Raw genomic sequence first — 26,904 nt, 5'->3', positions numbered from 1 at the left:
TTATGTTTACTCATGTAATTTCCTACTTTTATTCATAGTCACTTTAGTGTTAAGAGGGTAAAAATGGAGAATTGTTGGTAATATTCATGTTGCAGTGAACTCCCACTGTGCTAAACCCAGGTTATAATTCCTCCCATGGATGGCTGCTTGGAAGCCTGAATTTTCACTGTATGAAAGGAATTTAAACATTTGATAAGAGCCATGAAATATTTATTTCTGAAGTTCTTTTCACTGTTTAACTTTTTTTTAGTCTAGTATACTTGATTAGACTTAGATAATTTATTCACAGATTAAAGAGTGTCATAATAAAATCAGATGTCAGTTTTGAAGTAGTCTTTAGCCATTGGAGTTTGAGGCTTGCTTACTTTCGTAAGAATAAAAAGAGAAAACAATGAATACTTTTTCAGTGTCTCATAATGGGATTGTGTGATAAGAGCCAGGTGACTAAAGTTCCAAAGGCTCTTCTGAGTTCAGGATTACATGTGAATATAAACTTGATGATTTGTGGGAAGATGTACATCTATTTCATAATTAATTTAGAAGTTTGGAATTAAAGCAGAAATGCCATTTCCCCAGACAAAAATATTGAAAAAGTACAGAGGAGACATCACCATTTTTATAGATAAAACTGCTAAAAGCTAATTAGCACTGCAGAGGGCATTGGTAACTGGTGATAATTTACTCCAATGATCTAAAGGACAGGGAAACAGCAAGGTTGACACAGTCACTTTATATTAGAGTCATATCTTTCTGTCTAAAACTGATTTTAAAAACTCTATTTCATTCTTACAAACTATTTTTGAGCATTCATTTGTGCATCCAAGAAACAGTTAACTCACCTGCCCTCTTGTCTCTGAAAAATAGGAACAACTTCAGATCTACTTACTGACAGTCAAAGCCCTCCTAGAGTAGGTCAGGAAAACCTTTTCAAGCAGTTTGAAGGTTGAAGTAATGTAGATATAAGCAAAGTAACAATGTAACTGTTTCTTACCAGGCAATGTTTTAGTCTTACATCTCACATTGGGTAGTATGCTCATGTAGAATAGTACTATTCAGTGGAATTGTGAGCTACATATACAATTTTAAATTTTCTGGTAGCCATGTTGAAAGATAAATAATAGGTGAAATTAATTTTAATATATTTTGTTTAACCAAATGTTCAAAATACTGTTTTGTTATGAAATCAATATAAAAATTATTAATGAGATATTTTACTTTGGGGGGGTATTAAGTCTTCAAAATCCAGTGTATATTTTACACTTAAAGCAAATCCCCATTTGGATTAGTCACATCTCAAGTGGCTATTGGAACACAGAGTTCTAGAACAAGTGTTTTCTGAGGGATTTCAGGAACTACATTGCATTTTGGAGGTAAAGGCCCCATATTTACAGTTTGGCAAGGAAAGGCTTGTGGCAAAATGATTAAGATCCTGGCTAGCTTTAGAAGTACTGAATTCGGCATCTAAAACCTTGGGGTAAAGAAGGCTAAGGCATGGTTTGACTTGCCTGCATTCACTCTAAGCATGTATTATGATTGTCCTAAGAATACTCAGTTTGTGGAGAGCTGAACTGTCAATTTCATGTTTTATAGAAAAGTACACTTTGAAGAATTTTCTTTTGCTAAGATATAAATAAGGCATGACATTTTAATTTTTTTATTTTCAAAAGTAAATTAAAAATAACACAACCATTTACTTTTTATAATACATGGAAAGACATTCCTTCCATCATAAGCCTTTTTTGAGGGGGGCAGTTATTAAATACATATATTGATATTCACTTCCATTGTTTTTCATTAAAGGCAGTTGAAGCTTAAAAACCTTATTACATACTTTAAAATAAAAGATAAGTCATAAGACTTCGACTTTGCATCATTTAGCTACATTGTTTGAATATGTAGGTTGCCTTAAAATGTGCATTTATTGAGTTTAGATTTTAATAATAAAAACTTCCTCTTAAATGAATCGTGATTTATGCACTTTGTGGGCTAAATGAATTAGACTCCAAACTTTTATCTGAATCTATGGAGCTTGGATATAAATTGAAAAGATCACAGCTATGGGGAGAAGACCTATACTGCAAAGGCCTTTCTGCATAGATTATGAACATCATAACTCAATAATTTTTTCAAAACTGTGGTTATAATTGGACCCAATGGGGGTCTCTTTCTTTGATCAGATCACGGTAACTGTGACTTTACACTGGAAAATGTCACTACTGTGAAGGTTTATCACCTGTAGAGCTGGTCTTTCCTCTGATGCTGTGTTCATTCTCATTAGCATTATTCAAAGTTTAGTTGTTAATTAGGTTGACACTTCAATTACAATCATCATCTACAGGAGTAGTCAGGGCTGCTTGCATAAAGAAATTTTAAAATACACTTCCTTGGGTATATATGTAAAGGAGAAATGACATTTTATTTTGTTATCTGGTGGTTTCATAAGGGTCAGAATATGCTCTGTTAAGGGAGCATCCAACCACAATTTCTCCCATAGGTTTTGTTTTCTTGGAAAAAAAAAAGGATTTTTATGTGACTTCATGTTCCCATGTAAAGCATCAATGAGGAATGATATGAGCACCAATATTTTTTAAGTGTAGACAGTGTAGTTTTCTATAACGCATGAAAGAATTGGTCAGGTGAATTAGATGATAGGAATGTATCACATCATTTCCCTTTAAAAAAATTAGAGTATACATCAGGATTGTGATTATACCTACGGAATACTCATCTAAGTAAGGGTTGTCATAAATAGTAATCATTCTATAAAATACAGAGAACCGGAACTTGAAGGACAGAAATGTATGAAAAATGGTAACAAATTTGGATGCCTTGAGAAATTATGCAAACTCCTGAGAAATAATATTTTCTTTGATTTAAAACATTAATCTGATTACTGGTTCATAAAGCAATGACACTGAACTCAAACCCGCACATTGTGGTGGGGAAAAACTGGACAGAACTGGGTTGAAATCTCAGTCTTGCCATGTAGTAGCTGTATAGGGAGGGCAAACTGATTCACATCTTTAAGTCCCTGTTTCTTCATTTATAAATGGTAATACAAATGTCTTTCTTAGAAGGCTGTGAAAACTGAGACACTGTATAACATGTGCATAACGTGATTCTCTACTCATGGTAGGTTCTCAATCACTTTAACTTCCCCCCCCTCTCTTTTTGTCTAATAATGGTGAGAACTATTCAACAAACGAGTAGAAAATTACATATGCAAATGAGACTTCCAAAAATAAAATTAAATGGTAAGTGATCCTGGAGGACCTGTAACAAATAACCTTACATGGCAGAAATGAACGATACCAACCGGTTTCTTCTCAAAACAAGTAGACACATGTTGTAATTGCTAAAAATCTGCAGAAAGTGGCGCACAGGCAGTTTACCCGTAAAATAATTAAAGCTTATTTATGTCAAGAGGCCTTGGGAAAAAAAAGAGAGCATAAACCAATTTGCATTAGCACGTTACTATCGGCCCCTGCTTTCGTTTCAATTAACAGACCAGCAGGTGCTCTCTGCAGTTAAAAAGATAAGCTATCAGGGAGGAGGATGAGTTTTTGGCTGACCTGCAGACACTGTGGTTTGCCTGCTGATTGGGTTCGTACCTCGCTGTACCAATTTCTGAGGTGTTAATTTAACTGTTCCTCTCTGTCATGCAGGTCTCGGCCCTGAAAAATAAACTGAAGAAGCAGTCTACAGCTACGGGTGATGGAGTAGCTAGGGCCTTTCTTAGGGCACAGGCTGCTTTGTTTGGATCCTACAGAGATGCACTGAGATACAAACCTGTAAGCGTTTTATTTCATCCCTATTTTAATTTGCTCTTTTAATGGTTCTTTAGAATGGGGCAGAGAAAAGAAACATTTTACTATCACACAGAGAGAAAGTGTCATAAAGGTCTTTTAAAATCCAAAATAATGGGCTTTAAGGCATTGTGCCCTGTGTCCAATTCCTTGACTTTTTGGTTTTAGTTCTTTTAGTAACCTTTAATTGCTATTTCCCACATTCTTTGGCACATCATCTTATGTATTGTTCTAAATTGGCTTACCTCTTAACTAATTAATGAATTGTGTGTTAATGAGTTTTAATGTAACCACCTGACCTTAAGATCATTGAGAAATTATCTAGACAGTTGGGTTTCATAGATTAATCCATTTAGAAGTGACTGTACAAAGTGGAAATTTAAAAATATACGAGCTTGCAAATTTTGCAATGTTTGGAAATTTATCGTCTTCTTATTCCATAATACTCTTCTTAGTGGGCTATCTATTTAGCATATGCTAGCTCATTTTGGCGTTTCTTTTTTGTCTTAATACCCTAAAAATGACCATTATGTAGAATTGTAGCCAGTCAAGTTTTTAAATAGTCCAAGAAGGTATAAATCAAAATATGCTTGTTTCTCTCTCTGAATTATTGGTTAAATATGTTAGTCTGATTTTAATGAAAATAATTATACTGCCCTTCCATGACCAGCTGACTATGTTGTAATGGATAAAAAACATTGAGTTAGTAATAAGTAGTAAGACATGCTATCTAATAAGAATTCCGCTGTTATGCCTCTCTGCCTACTTGTGATCTCTGTCAAATGAATAAATAAAATCTTTAAAAAAAAAAAAAAGAATTCCGCTGTTATTAAGCTGTGTAACCTTGACCCATTTCCTTGGTCTCTCTAGACTTAGATCTTCTCATTTGGAAAATGAGAATTCTTATACTTTACCTGTCTACTTTTCAGAATTGGTGTGTGACCCCTATCATAACCATGAAACACTAAACACGTGTGAATGGGTTATATCCTTTCTAAACTGGCTTCTCAATTAGTAGTTCCCACCCAATGGCTCTTCCATCTCTGAGGAGTTAGTGAGTTACTAGGAGTCCTTAAATGGATAGACAGATCAACTGCTGTCTCTAGAGAAGTACATATGTCTAATTTGCATGCTATTCTTTTTGAAATAGGTGTCTGTTTTTTAAAGCCTTGTAGAAGTCATAATACTGCACATAGTATACATATTGAGAAGCACATGGGGGAGTCTTTAAAAATTATTGACAGTTACATGGTTTCATTTATTAAAAGACTGGAAACCAATCATCTGTACTAATAAAATTGTAAAATCATCTGGTTGTCAAATTTTTTTTTTTAAAACAAGTTGATTTCAAGTTTATAGTACAGGAGGGAAATTTAGAAGTACCACTTAGCTTAAATTTTGCCACATTTAAATAATTTTTAATCTTTGCAGGCTGCATTTTTCTTTTCCTTTTTAAATTTGTGAAGGACTTCAGATTTGAGGAAAGCAAATTGAAGAGAAAATTTCCTTAAATGATTTAAATTACCAGTTGAGCAGATAGGGGTTTAAGATTTCAATGACTTTGATTTTTTTTTCAAAGCCAGATTCCCAATTTCAGTAGGAAAATACATAATTTCATTAGAGAATATCTTTCCTGTTTATTGATCACATCTTATTATAAACTTCTTTAATAACTTATGTACCTTTTTCCTTTTTATGTTTCGTGTTTTATTTTTACTGCTAATTCTTTCTGTAAGTTGAGGGACAGTATTCTTATTCTGTATGTTATTATATTTCTTCTGAATCTTGAATGAAAGCTTAATTTTTAAAGTATACTAAATTTTATTAAAGTATACTAAATTTCGATACTTTCTATTTTCAAAAGAAATAGTTTTTTCGGAAAATTATTTCTTTGTTGTGTATGAAGTATATTTTGTTGTCATTTAAGCATTATCTTTGCAAATTACTCTATATTTTAATTTATTAAAAGTACACTTATTTTGTGAACTCTTTTGGACATTTATATAATAGGTATATGTCTTTAATATATTTTCTGATTAATATTAAAAAAGAGCCATGTTTACAAGTTACAATTATTTCATGGTTTTGTCTCTTTTTATAAAAATATCTCAGTGGTGTCCTCTAACTATTAGAGTACAACTGGAAAAAAAAATCACTAAATAGCTTTAAATGACTACGACTTTTTAAAAAAAAAAACGATTTTATTTATTTATTTGACAGAGAGAGAAATCACAAGTGGGCAGAGAGGTAAGCAGAGAGAGAGGGGAAGCAGGCCTCTACTGAGCAGGGAGCCCAATGTGGGGCTCGATCCCAGGACCCCGAGATCATGACCTGAGCCGAAGGCTGAGGCTTAACCCACTGAGCCACCCAGGCACCCCATGAATATGACTTTTTTAACTGTGTATTGCTTTCCAAATTTCATGATTGTTTATATATATATATATATATATATATATATATATATATGATATTTTTTATATATCTTATATACATATATATAAATATTACTTATATATATTTATATATATATATAAAAGCAAACTATCCTTATTATGTTATTTCTCTTATATTGCCAAAATTAGGCCTGTAGATTAGTGATAGAACTGTCCTTCAAGACTCTCACAATGGGCAAGCAGTCTGTCTTTACTTTTTTCCTGATTTTTGACCTCAATTCAGAGAATTCTCCTTGAGGCTCCAAAATGTCCCAAGCGTCTCAGGCTTCCAGACATTCCAAATTACTACAGTTAATTGCTCTTTCTTCCTGGTAGTGCTTTTATCTTTCTTGCTTTTAATGGCCATCTAGTTCCTTCCTGATCCTTAAAAGCTGTAGTTTATACTGACCCTTTTTTTTTCCTATGAATGATTATACTTACTTTCTTTAACACATTTCTTCTCCCTTTTTTGTATGGTTTTTATTATGGTTCTTTTATTATTTTTACTGAAATTCATAATTAGTTGCTATTAAAACAATAGTTGACCTTCATGTACCCTCTGGGTATCAGGCATTAATAGACACTTTAGATAGACTATTTACCCTTTTCATGTTAAAGATGAGGAACATGATGTTCACAGAGTGTAAATAACCTCTCTGAGGTTCTTGGGCTACCAAATAGTGGGGCCCGCACATGAATCTCTTCTTCCGCAGTCCCCCTCTTGTTCCACTGTGACACATTTCTGCTCGCTCTGGCCTGCATTACTGTATCATACTCTCCTTGAGGTAAATGTCCTGAACTAGCATTTCTTCTAAATGAAGATGCATGGAAGGCATTCAGGACACACTATGGAGAGACTGAACAAATAAATGATGTAGTCGTAGGACTTTTCTCAAAAGGAGCATATGGTAGTGACATCCCACTGTGTATGTGTGTGTGTGGAGATATAGATATATAGATAGATAGATATAAATTGGGGAAATAATTTGTTACTCATACTGCATATTTCCATTTGTGGTTTTGTTGACCTGCAGTAACTGCCACTGCTCAATCTGCCCCTTCCTCCTCCCTCAGTCTTCAGTGGTGTTGGTGGGGAGCCAATGGGATGTGGGCTATGAGGGAAAGCCCTCAGGATGATTCGAATGTCCTTTTTCAAATGCAAATACTAAATACCTATGCTAAATGCTGCCAAAGAGGAATTTATGTTACAAATAAACTTAGAATGTCTGAGTGACAACTCTGAATATGTTGTTGCTCTTCTCAGATTTCCTCACTTTTACCTTCTGAATGACACACGAGCACTATTGACAAGTAAATGGTGCCTACTCTTACTTACAGAGAGAAGTATACAAGTCCTCAAAGTTGTTGGAAAGTGATTTAAATAAAATAGTGGATATTTTGATTTTGGGGGATTTTAGCCAGCAGCAAGTTAGTTACTTTTTAAGAATTCAAAAATATGAGTTCAAAGTAATGTGCTACATGGATTGAAGAAACGTGGTAAGAACACAAGCTCTAGAACCAGGCTGCCTGGGTGCAGATCCTCCTGCTGCGACTCACTAGTTGAGTTTGGGCAAATGAATGTCATAGTGCTTTAGTTTCCTCTTGTGTTCTTTAAAAAAGGTAGTAATTCTTGTTGGGTTATTTAGAGAATAAAATATGTTCATAAATATAAGTTACTTAGAACAGTGTTTGGCATATTATCAATGCTTTATGTATTTGCTATTATTAAAAATGACATTTTAGAAGTACTAAGTTTGGGGAGGAAAATTCCTCTAACAAAACTAAAGTACCCTCCTCTGATTTCCCAAAAGAAAAACACTGTTATAAACATGAGAATACTTGTAAGTGACCGTATTAAATAACTAGTAAAGGGTCATCAGTTGTACCTCTGTGTATCATTTGTGTCACAAGCTATTAAAAATAAAAAAGTCAATTTTTGACCAACAGCTAATGCTAATGAAATGTTTGCCCGAGTTAAAATACTGCTTAATATGTTCAAAGGCATGTTCTTGGTCATCCTAAGAGCAGAGACATAACACTTAGATCTAGTCCTTTGAATACTTGGGGTGCTGTCATTTGTTTCAATCACTCAAGCTTTTCTGGGCAGCTCTGAGCCTTGCTGATGGATAAAAGGTGAATTCTTAAAATAAAGATTGGTTGGTAAACTAGGCCTCTATTTGGCAGTTTGGAAGAGTTGTCCTTTTGGAATATATTTCGTCAAACATTATCAGTAAATAATGTTATATTTTGTGATTAAACTCAAACAATTTAAGCACAGGATTGGTATCCATAATTTAAGTGGACGTTCACTAAATCTTTGCCTTCAGGTTTCCATTTAACAGATTTGTAACTGTCAACTTGTTAGAGAACTAAAAATCCAAGTTGAAATGTACATTTGCTCACCCCTCTTGGTTTTATGGTTACTAAAACATTCTAGGCGCCCATTCATCTCATTACCCAAGCTTGCCTATAGACCTTTTGGCTTTAGAAATGGTTGAACCAAGAACATATTTGTTGTGTATTTGGAGTCTCATAAAATACGGTTGCTTTTATGGCACTTTCTTTCTGCCTTTTTTTTTTTTTCTTTTTTAACAGAGAAGGAATCTTGCTTAACTGTTTTAGCAAAACTGTAAAAATTCAGCACCACCACTATGGGATAGATAGAACTAGGGACTCTAATAGTAAGTGTTTCATGAGAATAGAGAGTGTTTTTCTTTAAATTGTGGAAAAGAAAAAGACATATTTTTCATAGTATGTATAAAACTAATACATTGCTCTATTAATCTTTTTAAGTGTTCAAGTTTAGAGTTCTAGAAACAACTGTGTCTAATTTAGAAAAATCAATTTCTTTCCCTATCTTAACTTGCTGAATCACAGGCAAATGGAACATTGATAGCTATTTTTATTCAAGACAGATCTAATAACTTTAGGACAAACTCATTTAGTAATATATACAGAGAGAAGATTTTGCTGTAAATAATGATTAAAGTTTATGATTTAAATATAAGGCTTTTTTTCCTCAGTAATTTTCAGCAGTAGAAAAAGTGTTGTTTTCATGGTTAATAAACCCTGAGTGTAGACTTGTGGTAACTTACATAATAATAGCACTGGGATACTTGGAGGAAGAATGCTATATAATCTGAAAAATATATATATTTTTTAAAGATTTTATTTATTTATTTGACAGAGAGAAATCACAAGTAAGCAGAGAGGCAGACAGAGAGAGAGGAGGAAGCAGGCTCCCTGCTGAGCAGAAAGCCCGATGTGGGGCTCGAACCCAGGACCTGGGATCATGACCTGAGCCGAAGGCAGCGGCTTAACCCACTGAGCCACCCAGGCGCCCCTGAAAAATATTTTAATATTATTTTCTGTGAGAACCATTCCCTTGAGAGAACTGATAACTGAGTATTTAAGAGATTTAAAAATTTAAAAATACCATCGTTATGCAGACATTTTTGCTTGTTTATATTTGTTACGTAACAGTGACATAGTAAGCCCAAGTGTATTAGGGAACTGAATAAGTATTATGTTGATACTTTGTTTATTATATTTCACATTTTTATGTAGCATCATTCTTCATGAAACCTTAATTTTTTTCAATATGAATCCTTACTGTCATATATACCCTTAAAGCATTAAGATTTAATCCATGTTTTTTTTATTTTAATTTTTTATTAATATATAATGTATTATTTGCCCCAGGGGTACAGGTCTGTGAATCATCAAGCTTATACACTTCACTGCACTCACCATAGCACATACCCTCTCCAATGTCTATAACCCAACCACTCTCTCCATACCCACCTCACCCCGGAGACCCTCAGGTTTTTTTTTTAATATAATTTTTTTTATTTTTTATAAACATATAATGTATTATTAGCCCCAGGGGTACACCATAGCACATACCCTCCCCAATGTCTATAACCCCACCACCGTCTCCCTATCCCCCTTCCCCCCGCAACCTTCAGTTTGTTTTGTGAGATTAAGAGTCTCTTATGGTTTGTCTCCCTCCAGATCCCATCTTGTTTCATTTATTCTTTTCCTACCTCCCAACCCCCCCACATTGCATCTCCACTTCCTCATATCAGGGAGATCATATGATAGTTCTCTTTCTCCGATTGACTTACTTCGCTAATCATAATATCCTCTAGTTCCATCCACGTCGTCGCAAAATGGCACGATCTAGTCCATGTTTAAGTATTTTCTTGTTCTTGCAAAGTTTCTGACTCCAGAAGACAATATAGAACTTGAAAGATATCCATCCTTAAAAACACACTAAACAAAAATACTGATTTGATGATAATCACTTTGAAACTGAACATAATAGTAGGGTAGGAAAAACAACACTATCTCCTCCATATCTTTCTTGTGTCTTAATTATCCTGTAAAAATAATTCAAATTATTAACCAGTGGATATTTACTGAACACTCAGAATACCAATACTATGTAAGTATTACAATAAAAAGTGCAGAGATAATTAAGGATATAGTCCCAGACTCAAAAATGCACAGGTGAGATCTATAAAAATAACTTTTAATACAACTTAGAAAATAAATGCTAAAAGAAAGGTACACTCTGGATTTTCAGGGGAGGGAGAATTTACTTATTTATGTTAAAGATGGAATCTAAGACTTTGTGAGGTAAAGGATGTTATTCCAATAAGGGCCAGATTCTGCCGCTGGAGGGCTTTCTAATTCTTCTCCTGCCACAACTACTTGAAGAGTCTTATTTAAATACCCTCAGGTTGGGGTTATGGAACATTGGGGAGGGGTATGTGCTAGTGGTGAGTGCTGTGAAGTGTGTAAACCTGGGATTCACAGACCTGTACCCTGTGGCTAATAATACATTATATGTTTTATAAAAAATTTAAAAATTACAATAAATAAATAAATACCATCAGGCACAAATGGACATGTAGTTTTCTAGTGCACTGGCTCTAATGATACCTTTTATTAGTCATGATACAAGGGACTGAGCGTGACATTTGTTATTCTGTGGATAATCTTGAATTTGAATCTGCTCTGATTTGTATGTTTTAACAGGTAAATCAAGTATGAACGTTTGGTATTTTTATTATTATTAATAACAGACTACCTAGAATGGGTAGGCCTAATAGGTTGTTGATTCATTCTTAGTATATATTTGTTGATTGGTGTAATCCTTGACGGGCTGGTAATGTGGCAGTTCATTTCTGGAAGTCTGGTTCTCTTCTCTGAAATAAGAAACTTCATTCCTACCCTAGTACAGATTGTATTTTTTTCTTACATCCTTTCACTCTCTTTTGTGTGTGGACAGTCTATGGAAACGATTTTAGCTTTAGTTCCTTTCTGTTGCCTCATCACTCTTCCATGGAGCAAAAGATTCAGTAGCTTAACCATCACATCAGACTTCTTTTAAACTTATTTCATTTGAATTCAGTTTTTTGTTTTTTACCGTGAAGAGTTTTTCTTGTCCACATTTTAATATTTCTACATGATTATCTGTGTTTCCACAGAGCTGTATTCTTCTTTACTTGCTTTTTCTGTCAATATACATTATAACTTTAGAAAATAAATTGGGTTACAGATGCATTTTTCTCAGTTGCATCAGTCTTTTTCCCTAAGAAATGATCAGTTTACCCTTCATGCTTGGTTCTGTGCAGATAATTCCTAAATATATGTTAAAGAACAAGTTTTCCAAACTTAGGTTTCTACTCTTGTCCACATGCCTTCAAGCATCTTCCCTGCCTTAACCATGCCAGGAATGGACATTGCTGGTGTCCTGTCCAGATCCCCTGTACTGGCTGGCATCCTTTTCAGAGAAAAAACTGTCCTTGGCTAAGTAGGAAGGGCCTCCCCAGGCACCTCTAATCTCCACACTCCTCCCACCAAGGAAGACCATGCTTAGTGAATGACTGATAAAAGGTGTAAGAAACTGGCCTCCTTGCTCAAGATGGGAATAACTCTGCCAGTACATTGATTGCTTTTTCATAGGTTTAAACTGAGGTGATTGCCGCTGAAATCACATCGTTGCTTGGGTTTTTTTCTTCTGCCCTTTTTGCTTATTTCCTGAGCATTTTCCACCAACAAATCAATTAAACAAGAATCCTTGTCTCAGGCTCAGTTAGAATCTGACCAAGACATATCCCAAAATTTATTTTATCAACTTCTTCTTAAATCTGGTTTGTTTCTGTACTTCTGGTCTTTAATAAATGGTACCATCCATCTTTGATCTTCAAGCTTGAAATCCAGACTTCCTCTTTGACTTCTGCTTGTCTTGTTTCTGCATATCAGTGGTTCTTAACTTTTTGCCTCTAGATGTCTTTATATTTGTAAAAATCATTAAGGGTTTAAAGAACTTTTGTTTATGTGGGCTCTATCTTTCACTATTTACCATATTAGAAATCAAAACTGGAAATATTTTAAATACTTATTATTTAAAATTAATATAAAACTACTACAGATGAACATGAAACATTTTTTGAAAAATAACTATTTCTAAACAAAAAATAATAGAAGAATGGATTTGTTTATATTTTTTCTAAAGTATGTAGCTTAAAAGAAGAGGGCTGCGTTCTCATATTTGATTCTGCTTTCTGTCTGTGGCAATATCGCCAGTCATGTAGGTTCCATTGGATCTCATGAGAAAATAAAAGTGAAAAGGGCAAATAATGTTTTAGCACTGTTATAAAAATAGTTTGGATGTTGCAGACCCTGTGAAAAGGTCTCAGTCCCTGGACCACCCTTTGAGCACCACTGCTGTACATCAGTTGATAAACAGTCCTATTGATTTTGCAGTAAAATTGTACTTTACACATCACATGATATGGAATAAATAAAACATTTCATGTAATACTGAATACTCAGAAATGGGATAATTTGAAAGCGTAGACTGAGTCTAAATCAGGCTTCTACAACTTACATGCTCTGTAATCTCAAGCAAGTTACTTAATCCTTTCTCATATTTTAGTTTATTCATGTATAAAGTAAGACAACAGAAGTTTGAGGTTTATGTGAATTAATACATATAAGTTGCTTAGAACAGTACCTGGCCCATAGTAAGCATTATGTAGATATTAGCCATTGTTATTATTATTAGTGATAGTAATAAGTACTCTATCAGTGTGACTAATGGTAGTCATCACTTTCTCTTTCTACCTCCTGGTTCATCTTTCTTGCCAGATTTGTATTTCACTATTACTTGTCTGCCTAATTGCCAGTACTTCCTCTTGCCTGTTAACTTTCCTTTTAAAGATTTATTTATTTAAGGAGAGAGAGAGAGAACACGACTGGAGAGGGCAGAGGGTGAGGGAACAGGGAGCCTCACACAGGGTGGGATTCCAGGACCCATCATAACCTGAACCGAAGGCAGACACTTAATGGACTGAGCCACCCAGGTGCCACTTAACTTTCCTTTTAAGACATACTATCTTGTCACTTCATTGCGTAGATATTCTGTGAGCTTCTTGATGTCTTTAAGAAATAACTTTAGGGCACCTGGGCGGCTCAGCTGGTTAAGCGTCGGCCTCAGGGTCAGCTCATGATCCCAGGGTCCTGGGACTGAGTCGCATGTCAGGCTCGCTGTTCTGCAGGGAGTCTGCTTCTCCACCTGCCCCTCCCCACACTCATTCTCTCAATTTCTCTCTTGCTTGATCGCTCTCTCAAATAAATAAATAAATAAAAACTAATACCTCCCATAGGTTTAAAAAAAAAAAAAAAAGAAAAGAACTTTAGAATATAACCTAGGCCTTTTCCAGTATGCTTGACCTACGTTTTACTTCTCTCTGGTACTTTCTGTAATTCATAACCATTATCCACTAGGCCTTAACCAGTCTTTTATTATCTTTGGCGCTTTCTTTAGTGCTACCCATCCCAAACGCACTACCACTTTCTGTTTGTACCTGCCTCTCTCAAGACTTGTGTTTTCCATCTTCGTTTCAGAAGGCTTCCATTAGTTTCAAAACCAGCTCAGTTTCGTTTCCTCTGTGAAGCCACAGAGGCTTCATGAAATCTTCATACTTAAGTCAGCTGGGGAATTAACTGGGCAACACTGGACATACAGTCACTCTACTTGGAGCAAGAAAGTTTTTGAAAATCACTCATCCTAAGCTTGATTTTTAACCAGATCATAAGTAAATCAGAAGATCCTAAGCAGAGTTCCTTATCGTGCCTTTCACTTAACTCAGATTTAAAAGAACTTACACTGGGAAGTCATTTATAATTTGTTTGATATCATACACACCCCAGCATGACAATGACTGAGTCTCCTGTGTATTCAAACAAAAATTTAGAGCGTTGTTAATCAGGACTTATTTTTCTTTCCCCTGAGAGAAAATTCCAATATATGTCAGGTTTGTCTTTTTTGTTATTACCAGAGACTCTAAGTAAACAGGCTGTGTTAGTCATTTGAAGGTTAAATTCAAAGCTTTTACTATGATTGGTGTTATCAAAACTGGATGGACAGCATATCTGAACTTTCTCTTTACTATTTCTCTTGAAAGATTGAAAGCATTTACTAGAAGGTTAATGAGGACAGAGTTCGGCCAGCTATAAGTCACATTGGCTAAAAATAAAAACTAAGTTAGCCCAGCTCTTAAGAAGACATAGGTAGATTTTCCTCTCATCCTTTTCCCTCACCTGGAGATTCTCCATCCCCTTGTCTTCCACACCTTCCAGTCAAAAGAAATGCTTGATCGTAACATAGAAAGTATTAAGTATTCCACTATTAATGATAACTTTTGGAAAAATCATAGATGCTAATAAAATACATCTCACATGTTAGAGAAAAATCTGTCTAATAAAAACAAATTATCAATTGTACTGATCACTGTGTAATAATTGTGGCATAGTTAGAACTGCCATTGAAAACAATTATTGTATTTATCTTTAAAAATTTGTATTTACTTTGGAAAAGAAAATAAGTGGTATGGAGCAAATCTTAGTTCACTTGCTACTTTGTTTATTGACTTATGAAACATTTTTGGGCTCCCAGTGTAACTAGATATGTTGCTAATACTTGGGATGCAAAAACAGTTTAGACCTTTCTCTTAAACAGGATTGCCTGTTTGCTGTAGCCGCCCCCCAACATAGAGTCTGAGTTGTAAATTCTATAATAGTGGCAAATATGGTGATTTTTGATTATACAAAATATATTTATGTAAATGACTTTAAATTTAAAAATATATCATTTAAAATCATCTTATGGCAGTTAAGAATGGCAGTAATCAGTATCAAAATAATGCAATTTTATTATGAGGTCTTGGCTGGTGGCTGATATGGTTGTCTTCTCTAATAATTTGAATTTTATTTTCTTCTGTAGCAGTGCTGTTCAAGAACACTTTTTGTGATAAATGAAATGTTCTGTATTTGTGATATCTAATAGTAGCCATGGACCACTTGTGGCAATTGAACATTTCAGATGTGGCTAGTGCATTGAGTAACTGAAATTTTAGTTTTATTTAAATTCTTAATATTTATTAATGAAATAAAATAAAATACTTAATATTATTAATATATTATTTGCTTCAGGGGTACAGTTCTGTGAATCATCGGTCTTACACAATTAACTCACCGTAGCACATACCCTCCTCAGTGCCCATAACCCAGCCACCCTATCCCTCCCTTCCCACCCCTCAGCAACCCTCAGTTTGTTTCCTAGGATTAAGTCTCTTATGATTTGTCTCCCTCCCTGGTCCCATCTTGTTTCATTTTAATAAATTTAAATTTAAATTGCTGCATGTGACTAAAGCTACCGTTTTGAACAGTGCAGACCCATAGTATCATTAGCTGCCATCAGCAGTGGTGACAGGTGAATTGCTGTTAAATTGTTAGTCTCATTTCATTCATGCGGGAGCCAATTTTCAGAATTTTATTTACAGATACCTATAATCAAGGCATTGAGTTGTCCTTAAAATTAAATTATAATTAATATTTTTTCAAAGTTCTGTTAGAAGATGAGGTTTTTTCCTTGTTACTGCCAACATAGAGATGGCTACAGGATTCATATCATCAGTGAGTCATTGTCACTTATCTCAGTTGCATTTGGATCATGTTACTCACATTCACTTGGATCACTTATCTTCACAAGTATTGAATGGGCAAGAGGACCATTCAGGCTACTGAGGGAAGTAGCAGGTGGTAGAGTCAGCAAGTGAGGGACAATTTTCTGACATCCTGTATGGGAATAAATGGGAATGAGTGGAACTATGTGTTCAGAATTTAAGTTTTTGATAGTTTGGTGGAGGAGCAAGCTAATGGAGCATAAGCTACCAGAAGACACTTGCAAAGTTATGGTTACTTTAAAAATAGGATAAATTAAAGCAGATACAAAGTGGGACTTAATTTAGAAAGTAGCCAATCAGAATTGTATGCCAAGTGATGAAGAGAATGTTATTGTAAGAACTTTTAATTAATTTAAAAAGAAATTAATGATCATGTATATAAATGGCAAAAAACATGCAGCAATTTTTATAGCAAGAATGTTTTCTAATTAGGATAAAACTACAGTTGTTGACTTTTTTCAGCTATGTATACTCTTTTTAATGCTCCTAATTCAATCTAGTAATATTAAACTTTTGTTTTTAGGAGATTCATTCTTGCTTTGAGGAAGTGATTAGGAAGCTCTAGTAGAAGCTTGTCAGTAGAGGAATATTTTTCTCCAATGCTGAAATCTAGTTATTATGTCTAAGAGTCTGTTTGACTCCCTTTAGACTTCCAGCACCTTGAAGCTGATTCTGTGTCTTACACTCCCCTGCGACCCTCCATGTGCCCTTTTTGAGAGACTGTTTCTCTCTGACTGCCTTTCTATTGACACCCTAAAATCTTCATTTCTCTCTAGGGTGAGCCCATCACGTTCTGTGAGGAGAGTTTTGTAAAGCACCGCTCAAGTCTGATGAAACAGTTCTTGGAGACTGCAGTTAACCTCCAACTTTTCAAGCAGGTAAGAGTGGACCTCCACATTGCTTCTGTAACAGATTACAGAAATTTAACAGAAATGCGTAACACATTTTATCACTTTTACCAAAAGTATGTCAAAACCCTGAGTAATGTCTATTCTGGAATTACAGGAAATTTTCTTTCTTTTGTAACTCTGTAGTTATCGATGGCATAGCACTCCAGAAAATGTTAGAAAAAGTAACTTTGTTATTAAAAAATTCATCATGAAAGTGCTGACCTGATGGTCTGAGGAAGGGTATTCATCCATACGGTTATGAAACCAACATGACTAGTTTCATGTAAGGCATCTAGGAGTTTGCTCTGATAGATTGGTAGTGGCTAAACAAACCATATTTCTTGTAGGACAGTCCTAGGACAGCACTAATGTAATCCAGTTTATAAAAACAGATGTCATAATTATAAATTTAAATTCAGAAAAAATTCATAGCCCTACTATGTATCTTTATTTTGGCTCAGAAATGTAAATGCCATTTTGAAATGCAGGTAGCTTAACATCGGAATTCAGAATGTTTATAAGGACTAGTTCTTTCATTCCCGTGTGTGATCGTAGCAAGTCTCTTAATTCAGGCTTATCTTAGTTTCTGTTTATGTAATTTAAATTAAGTTCTAAACACTTTAGTTTCTTATACCACATGATAATTTAAATGTATAGTTACTCATGTGAATTCAGCAGTTAATGAGACCTACAGTGGGTCATAAACCACTCAGGGCCAGGGTACAAACATGAATAAAAATTCAGTAATGCCCTTGAGAAGCTGAAAATCTAATAGAATCCTTTGGACTGTTGGAGAAAAGATATCATGTAACTTGAGATCAGCTTTAAACTAACAAGTCATTTAATTTGTTAGTGACAAAACCAATACTATTATCTATATTCTGAGGAAGTTTTGAAAAATAATTAGAAAATACTCTGGAGGGGGCTATAACTGCCTTCTAATATGTGAAGGTTTACCTCAAAGAAAGGCTTAGATTTGTACATACCTAGAAGAAGCAGAATAAGGGCCTGATAGGTTTCAGGGCCCAAGATGTTTGTGAATTTCTAAAAATGGATGGGTTACTTTAGGTGCTCTGTCTCTAGAGGGCTCCAGTATTATACTGAAGTGTTTCCCAAGGTTGTGTGAGGACCATGGGATGGTCTTTATAAATGCTGAAGTATATATATAGCAAGTGTAGCCCTGTACTAGTCTCCTAGTGCATGTTTGTTGAGTTAAATAACAGTACCCTTTTTGTATTTTTGACTCTCAGAGAGGGATAGTACTACTGCCCATTATCAAAACCGAATTGTGGGGTACCTGGGTGCCTCAGTTGCTGAAGCAGCTGCCTTCAGCTCAGGTCATGATCCCAGGGTCCTGGGATCGAGCCCTGCATCATGCTCCCTGCTCAGCAGAGAGCCTACTTCTCCCTCTCCCTCTGCCTGCTGCTCTGGTTGCTTGTGCTTTCTCTTTCTCTGTCAAATAAATAAATAAAATCTTGTTTTAAAAAAAAGAAGAAATAACTTTTTTTAAAAAAAGATTTTATTTATTTACTTGAGAGAGAGAGAGTGAGCATGACGGGGAGAGGGTCAGAGAGAGAAGCAGACTCCCTGCTGAGCAGGGAGCCCGATGTGGGACTCAATCCCGGACTCCAGGATCATGATCTGAGCTGAAGGCAGTCTCTTAACCAACTGAGCCACCCAGGCACCCAAGAAGAAAAGTACCTTTAAAAAAAACAAAAACAAAAACAAAAAAATGAGTCATGAAGGTCAGAATATCGGGGTCAAGAATTGAATGGGTGGATAGAATATCCAACTTAGGGACACCTGGGTGGCTCAGTTGGTTAAGCAGCTGCCTTCGGCTCAGGTCATGATTCCAGCGTCCTGGGATCGAGTCCCGCATCGGGCTCCTTGCTCAGCAGGAGCCTGCTTCTCCCTCTGCCTCTGCCTGCCATTCTGTCTGCCTGTGCTTGCTCTCTCTCCCTCTCTCTCTGACAAATAATAAATAGAATCTTAAAAAAAAAAAAAAAAAAGAATATCCAACTTACTACTTAATCTTTCACTATGAGAATGTAACTAAAGTCTTTTCATTAGATGTAGTTCAGACACAGTAATTTTTTTAAAAGATTTTATTTATTTATTTAACACAGAGAGAGCAATCACAAGTAAGCAGAGAGGCAGGCAGAGAGAGAGGGGGAAGCAGGCTCCCTGCTGAGCAGAGAGCCCGATGTGGGGCTCGATCCAGGACCCTGAGATCATGACCTGAGCTGAAGGCAAAGGCTTAACCCACTGAGCCATCCAGGCACCCCAAGTAATTTATATACTTACAAAACATTTGTATTTTTTACGAATCAGATAGAATTGGGTTAGATCTTGACCCTATCACTTAATAGCTGTTGTTCATAAGTATCTGTTTCTTTTTCTTTAAAAAAGAAATACCACCTAACAGGGTTGTGCTATAATTTATGTTAAGTAATACATGTATTCCTGAGCACAGTACACAACACTTTGTAGAAGCTTACTAAATTTTAGTGTCTGCTTCATTTTAGAGCAATTACATTAATAGAATACAAATATATGCAGGATTTTTTAAAAATAAACTCGTTCAGAAAAGCTAAATGTGAAATATTAAAATAGTCAATTAAATTAGAACCCATTATATATAGACAACTTGAATAGTTTTACATGTACCAACTGACCATATTCTCAAGCTTGATATCATTTTATGACCTTTAAGAAATGATACTTGATGATAGCCCTGAAAGAATTTAAAGATTTCTATTAACAGTTTCACAAACTACTAAAAATGAGTAAGTTCCAGAGATGCACTATACAACATATGCCTATAGATATAATTGTGTATTTAAAACTGGTTAAGAGGGTATATCTCATGTTGACATGTGTTCTTAGCACAAACAAAAACACAAAGGAATTCAGGGAAACTTTCGGAGGTGTTGGATACATTTATTACCTTGATTGAGGTGATTATAGCAGGAATGTATACATATGTCCAAACTTGCCACATTATCTACATTACTTATGTGCAATTTTTTGATTACCAGTTACACTTTACTAAAGCTTGGGGGGGGGGAGAGAAAAAAAACAAAAAATAGGAATCAGTAAAAAATTATCAACAGATGAAGCCTCAAAGATATTGCTATTTCTAAAAGAATATGAAAAAATTTATTAGGTACACATGGTTACTATTCATTATTATGAATTTATGATCCATTATAGGTCAAGAGCACCTCAGGTTCTCTATTTAGCAATGCTCATGCATCAAAATTGAGAGAGGACCCAGGAGAGAAATGTATATTTTAAGTTAAGAGTTAAAATAAACTGTTATTTCTTTTTCTTTTTTTTTTTTTCCTCTTACTGTTATTTCTGATAATATGGCAGGAAGGATTCAGAGCTAACTTACATACTGAAACAATTTTAAATACAGTATTCAAAAAACTTTTTTTGTGGTGGGGGCATAGGAGACAACGCCCAAGTTGAGAAGTGTATTAGAAGACCCTACTCCCACAATTCTGGGATGATTTAGTGTAAAAGTAAACAAGAAGTAAGGTTGCTCTTTCCCTTAACTCATTTCCTAGTGATTGTACCTTTGAAGCACTGATACTGAGTGGAAGGGAGGGAAAAGTGCTGCTGAGAAGTAAACACACCAGCTTGTAGAGGAATTTGAAGTCTGAATTAATAATTTCATATTTAGTCTGACATAGCTCAAGCCAAGTTTAAAGTGATACTAAATTGATAGCACTGTCAGGCCCTAGGCAGAGGCAAACACACATCTTCTCTTGAGGAATTCAGGCACCAAAGAATTCTCCCACCTATATTCCAAAGAAAAATTTCTGTGCTAGAAATTATTAAAAACACAAGGAAACCAATCATGAATGAGAATTAGAAGAAATAGCAGACAAAAATTGACTTGCAAAGACTTTAATTATTGGAATGATCAAAAAATAGAACATAAAATAGCTATGCTTAAGATGTTCAGAGAAATAGAGGATAAGCTTTAAAAATGTTCAGGATATAAAAACATTCAAGAACTGGAACCAATTTTAAGAATGTAGCAGATGTAATTCTGGTAGGAAGCATGTAATTGAAATGAAAGGAAATTGATGGGTTTAACAGCAGATCAGATCTAACTGAAGAGAGATTTGCAAAACTGGAAGATATATCTGAAAAAGAAATTAGAAGATAATGCAGAGAAATGAAGAAATAAAGAATGTAGGAGAGGTTAATAGACATGAAGGGTAGAGTTGAAAATATCCAAAGCCATCTAATCAATTCTGAAAGGAGAAGACAGAAAATGGAGAAGACGTAGTAAAGGACAATGCCAGAACCAATAAAATGCACCACTTTATAAATTTAGGAAGTTCAACATATCCAAACTGAATAAATAAAAAGAAATCTACAGCCACACCATACATTCAGCTCTAAAGCATTAAATATAAGGGAAAATTTGAAAAACAAGAGGAGCAAGATAGATTACCTTCAAAGGAGCAATATACCGAAAGCTGGCTTCACAGCAACAATCCAGAAGATCCTGCCGTATCTTCAGTGTGTTGAGAAAAATATCCCGAATCTTCTGACAACTAAAACACATCCTCATTATAAGAGTAATATAAAAACATTTCCCCCCCAAAAAAACTGAGTTTTCCCCTTGTGTTGGCTTTATTGATGTGTCTACTTGGTAGGCTAATATCCCCAGTTACTTTAAAATGCTTCTCTTGGTGAAGGTATTTTTACAGATATAATTAAAACTTCTAATCATTTGACTATAGATAATGTGAGTAAGCCTGTCTGAATCACTTGGAATGCCTTAAACTCAGAACTTAGGTTTCACTGGGAAAGAGAAGAAATTCTACCCATGGATGACCACTTTGGTCACCTCTTGTGGATTCGGTCTGCTCATAATTTTTCCTTCCTGATACCTCTCCTATGAATTTCAGACTTGCTTAGCTAACCCCCAATCATGTAAACCAACTCCTTGTAGTAAATCTCGTGTGCGTGTGTGTGTGTGTGTGTGTGTGTGTGTGTGTGTGTGTGTGTCTACCTATCTATCAAATCTCCTACTGGTTCTGCTTCTTGGTTGAACCCTGACTATTATACTAATAGCAGAAAGAAATCTTTGAGAAAGTACTTTAAGAAAGTACTTCAGGGAGAAAGAAAGTTTTCTTAGTTTCAACATGGAAGGTCTGAGATGCAAGAAGGTAGAAAAAAATAAATGGTAAATATGTAGATTTGTGTAACATAGGCAAGTTCTTCCACACATTCAAGAATGAAATTGTTCCAATTTAAATTCCAAAAAATTCCTGTTTTGATAGTGGAAAAAGGGAGATCCTCTTCAATTTGTTTTATACAGCTAAGATCATCTTGGTTCTGATCCTAAAACAGCATGAGAAAAGAACATTATAGGCCAGCTTTACTCATGAACGTAGATGCAAAAATTTAAACAAAATATTTGCAACCAATTCTAGCAATATATAAAAAGGATACTACTTTATGAGCAGGTTGCATTTATTCCAGAAATTAAATGGCAGCTGCATATTAGGAAATCTATGAATGTAATTCACTACATTAGCTGATTATGGGAGAAAAATCATTAGATCATCTCAACAGATGTAGAAATTGTTCATAAAATTCATGGTAAAAACTAAAAAAAAAAAAAGGCATGATTAGAGTTATTTTCAACAAATATCATACATAATATTGAAACACTGAAAATTTCCCTCTGAAAAAGGTGTTACCTGTTACCATTGAAATTCCTAACACATATAATTTAGCTAAAAAAAAAAAAAAAAGTTGAGAAAGAAAACGCCAAACTGACTTATTTTTATTACTTTCAGGAGAGAGACAGTTTCTTTTTTTAATTTATTTTTATTTTTTAATTTTTAATAAACATTATAATGTATTATTAGCCCCAGGGGTACAGGTCTGTGAATCGCCAGGTTTACACACTTCACAGCACTCATCATAGCACATATCCTCCCCAATGTCCATAACCCCACCACCCTTTCCCGACCCCCCTCCCTCCAGCAACCCTCAGTTGTTTTTTGACATTAAGAGGAGAGACAAGTTTCTTAAGACATGATGGAATAGCTGGCATAAATTTGACTTTACTGGAATTAAGAACTTTGGTTATTAAAAACACCATATTTGTAATACATATAAATCACCCACGGATTTAGAATCTAGAATTAAAACCAAGCCAAAACCAAAACAAAACAAACTCATACATGTCTGTAAGAAGCATATCATCCAATAGAATTGTGCAAAAGACTTGAATTAGCATATGCAAATGAAGAAGCCTGAATAAGTAATAAAAGTATGCAAAGTACTCAACCTCATTTGTGGTTAGAGAACATAAAATTAAAAAAAAAAATAGCACCTCATACTCACCACATTGACTGAATTTTTTTTTTTTTAAAGATTTTATTTATTTATTTGACAGAGAGAGATCACAAGTAGATGGAGAGGCAGGCAGAGAGAGAGAGAGAGAGAGGGAAGCAGGCTCCCTGCTGAGCAGAGAGCCCGATGCGGGACTCCATCCCAGGACCCTGAGATCATGACCTGAGCCGAAGGCAGCGGCTTAACCCACTGAGCCACCCAGGCGCCCTCATTGGCTGAATTTTAAAAACCCTAAAATCTCAAAATTTGGGAAAGACATGGAGCAAGGCACCAAGTTTTAACTGTTCATGGGAGTGTAAATTTGCACAAATTGTTTAGAAAACACTTTGGAACTAGCATTGAAAGTTAAACATGCAAATTTCTTATGAATTTCACTGTAAGTGTGCACCAGAAATCATTTACTACACTGCTCATAAAAGTAAAATACTGGCAATAATCTTAAATATTCATCAGTATTAAAATGAGCAAACGGTTATATTCATACAATAGAACATTATACACAGGGAAATAAATAAGCTGCAGCAAAACTGATCACGAATGAATTAAATGAACAACAAATCACTGAAGAATTACTATGATGATTCCTCTCTGTCATGCTTAACAACAAAAAAATTAAATAGTATATTATTTAGGGAAGAATTTGTGTGATAAAACTATAAGAGCAGGCAAGGAGAGGATAAGCTGAAGGGATTATGGTCTTTTCTGTGGAGGAAAGGGACACTCAAGGATGGACCTTCTAAGGAAGGGAATGTTTTGGTAGTTTGCTTTATCATTATTATTTAAACTTAACAATTTAGGGCACCTGGGTGGCTCAGTGGGTTAAGCCGCTGCCTTCAGCTCGGGTCATGATCTCGGGGTCCTGGGATCGAGCCCCGCGTCGGGCTCTCTGCTCAGCGGAGAGCCTGCTTCCTCCTCTCTCTCTCTGCCTGCCTCTCTGCCTGCTTGTGATCTCTCTCTGTCAAATAAATAAATAAATAAAATATTTTAAAAAAAATAAACTTAACAATTTAAATTACTGTTATTTGAATTATTTAAGTACTATGTAAAAACATTTTTTTTTTGTTTCTAGATCAGCCTGTAATAGGTGGTTTTCATTGACAGTGGACTTCTTAACTTCTTGGGGCCTCAGTTTCTGCTTCTGTACGATGAGTGAGACTGACAGGTCACTAAGTTTGAGATACCTTTTGGCTCTAACATTCCATGATATTTTGAAATAAACATAGCTTAGACAGATGATGGTAGGTTCCATTTGGATAAATTCCTCTTTAGATAATGGATTTGGAAGGATTCCCAGAAATAGCTTCTTATATCCACAGCCCTGACATCACCCTGTTTCTTTAGATAGCAGCTGTATGAAGATTTAAGCTATTGTATCTAGGACTCTTACCTTTATCTCATATTATGCTAACACAATAAAGGAAATTATTTTCTTGTATATATTATTTGTTATTAAGGCCACTGGAAGTAAAGTTTTTTCTGCTCATTTTATTATACACTTTTCCTGGCTAAGGACCATAGCTGAGTTCATTGTGTTGATCCAAGAGCCTAGTCTAGAACTACAAACTTACGAGATCTCCATGAATATAGACCCTTCTTTAGCTGGCAACCAAGATATATATAACATGTAAGGAATTCAAGTATAGATACATATTCAAATTAGAAAATCCTCTTTTACTGTTCTTCCAAAACCCTTTCCTACCTGTCTTAAGATAATACAAATGTGTCTAGAAAAAACTTTTCCATCCAACAAAATGTCCCCAGTGGGGGAAGAGAATGTTTTTAAAAACGAATGGGAATGTGGCTGTAGGAGCCCTCTGAAAAGCACAACATTTAATGAAGCCATTTGTAATTTTCAGAAACATTCATGCATATTGTGCATTCTGTACCACAGTATAGCTGTTTTATTTTAAAATGAAAATATTTGGGGGCACCTGGGTGGCTCAGTGGGTTAAAGCCTCTGCCTTCAGCTCAGGTCATGATCCCAGGGTCCTGGGATTGAGCCCAGTGTCAGGATCTTTGCTCAGCAGGGAGCTTGCTTCCTCCTCTCTCTCTGCCTGCTTCTCTGCCTACTTGTGATCTCTGTGTGTCAAATAAATAAATAAAATAAAATGTGGGGCACCTGGGTAGCTCAGTGGGTTGAGCCTTTGCTTTCATCTTGGGTCATGATATCAGGGTCCTGGGATCGGGCCCTGCATCAGGCTCTCTGCTCAGTGGGGAACCTGCTTCTCCCTCTCTCTCTGCCTGCCTTTCTGCCTAGCCTACTTGTGATCATGCTGTCAAATAGATAAATAAAATCTTTAAAAGAAAAATGAAATAATAAAATAAAATAAATAAAATGAAAATATTTTTATTTTTTTAAGATTTTTTTATTTGACAGACAGAGATCACAAGTAGGCAGAAAGGCAGGCAGAGAGCAGGGGAAGCTGGCTCCCCACCAAGCAGAAAGCCCAATGCAGGGCTCTATCCCAGAACCCTGAGATCACGACCTGAGCTGAAGGCAGAGGCTTAACCCACTGAGCCAACCAGGCGCCCTAAAATTAAAATATTTAAACAATTTACTGGTTAGATTACCTTTTTTCTCCCTTCATCTTCAAGTAAAGTTAAGTTTTCAGTTAATACACTGTATTTATCCTTTTGACTTGAATTCCTGGTCTTACCATCATGTGTCCCTAATTGCATGCCTACCCCATTGTTAATAGCATTGGCTCGGGAATGCTCTGGAATCCAACAGACCTGGGTTTGTATCCTAGCATGTCACTTTCTCAGAGTAGCACACATTGTAAGATGCTTTGTCTCTCTTTGGGCTTTAAATCCTTGCTCAGTTTCTTATACTAATGCAACATCCAAATACGCTGAATATCCCTTCAAATATACCTTTCACAACATAAGGTTTTGTATATTCTGTACCATGAAACCAGTATTAATCTGCTGTCATTCTTCCATACCTTGCTCAAATGTCAGTCCTATCCAAACCAACCTTCCCCCTTACATCCTCTGTTCCCTTAGAGCTTTGTTTATATCTGAGTTTTAGCATTTAGTCTATGTTACTATAATTTACCTCTTTGTTATGTTTTCTTTCACCTGTCTAAAGCCTGATTTTCCTCTCATTCACTAGGTCTGTACTCCTTTTTCTGTGCCTATACTATCTTGAAAACATTTTGTTTGCTTATTCACCTTAACAGTTATGTACTGAGCATTTGTTTTTGGTCAGATAATGCTACTTCAAGCACTTGAGACCCAGAGCTATGTAACATGCATTCACGGGAGTTATTTCTAGTGAAGGGAATGGGTTAACAAGCAGCAAATGATTAAGTTCAGAGGGTATGAGTTATTGATTGGATGAGTA

General features: G+C 35.3%; 1 protein-coding gene across 5 annotated transcripts in view; it reads left to right on the top strand.

The window, feature by feature from the left end:
- Nucleotides 1-26,904, top strand: part of DENND1B (DENN domain containing 1B) — a 266,328-nt gene that overhangs the window by 178,019 nt on the left and 61,405 nt on the right. For all 5 annotated transcript variants that reach the window (XM_047704392.1, XM_047704388.1, XM_047704391.1 and 2 more), the window contains 2 exons: nt 3,666-3,791; nt 17,055-17,156. In XM_047704392.1, the coding sequence (XP_047560348.1) occupies nt 3,666-3,791; nt 17,055-17,156 (228 nt within the window). The remainder of the gene's footprint in view (nt 1-3,665; nt 3,792-17,054; nt 17,157-26,904) is intronic.

Source organism: Lutra lutra, chromosome 15 (assembly GCF_902655055.1).
Source record: "Lutra lutra chromosome 15, mLutLut1.2, whole genome shotgun sequence".
NCBI lineage: Eukaryota > Metazoa > Chordata > Mammalia > Carnivora > Mustelidae > Lutra > Lutra lutra.
The sequence above is the reverse complement of the archived record's forward strand: the minus strand, read 5'-3'. Positions and strand labels throughout refer to the sequence as shown.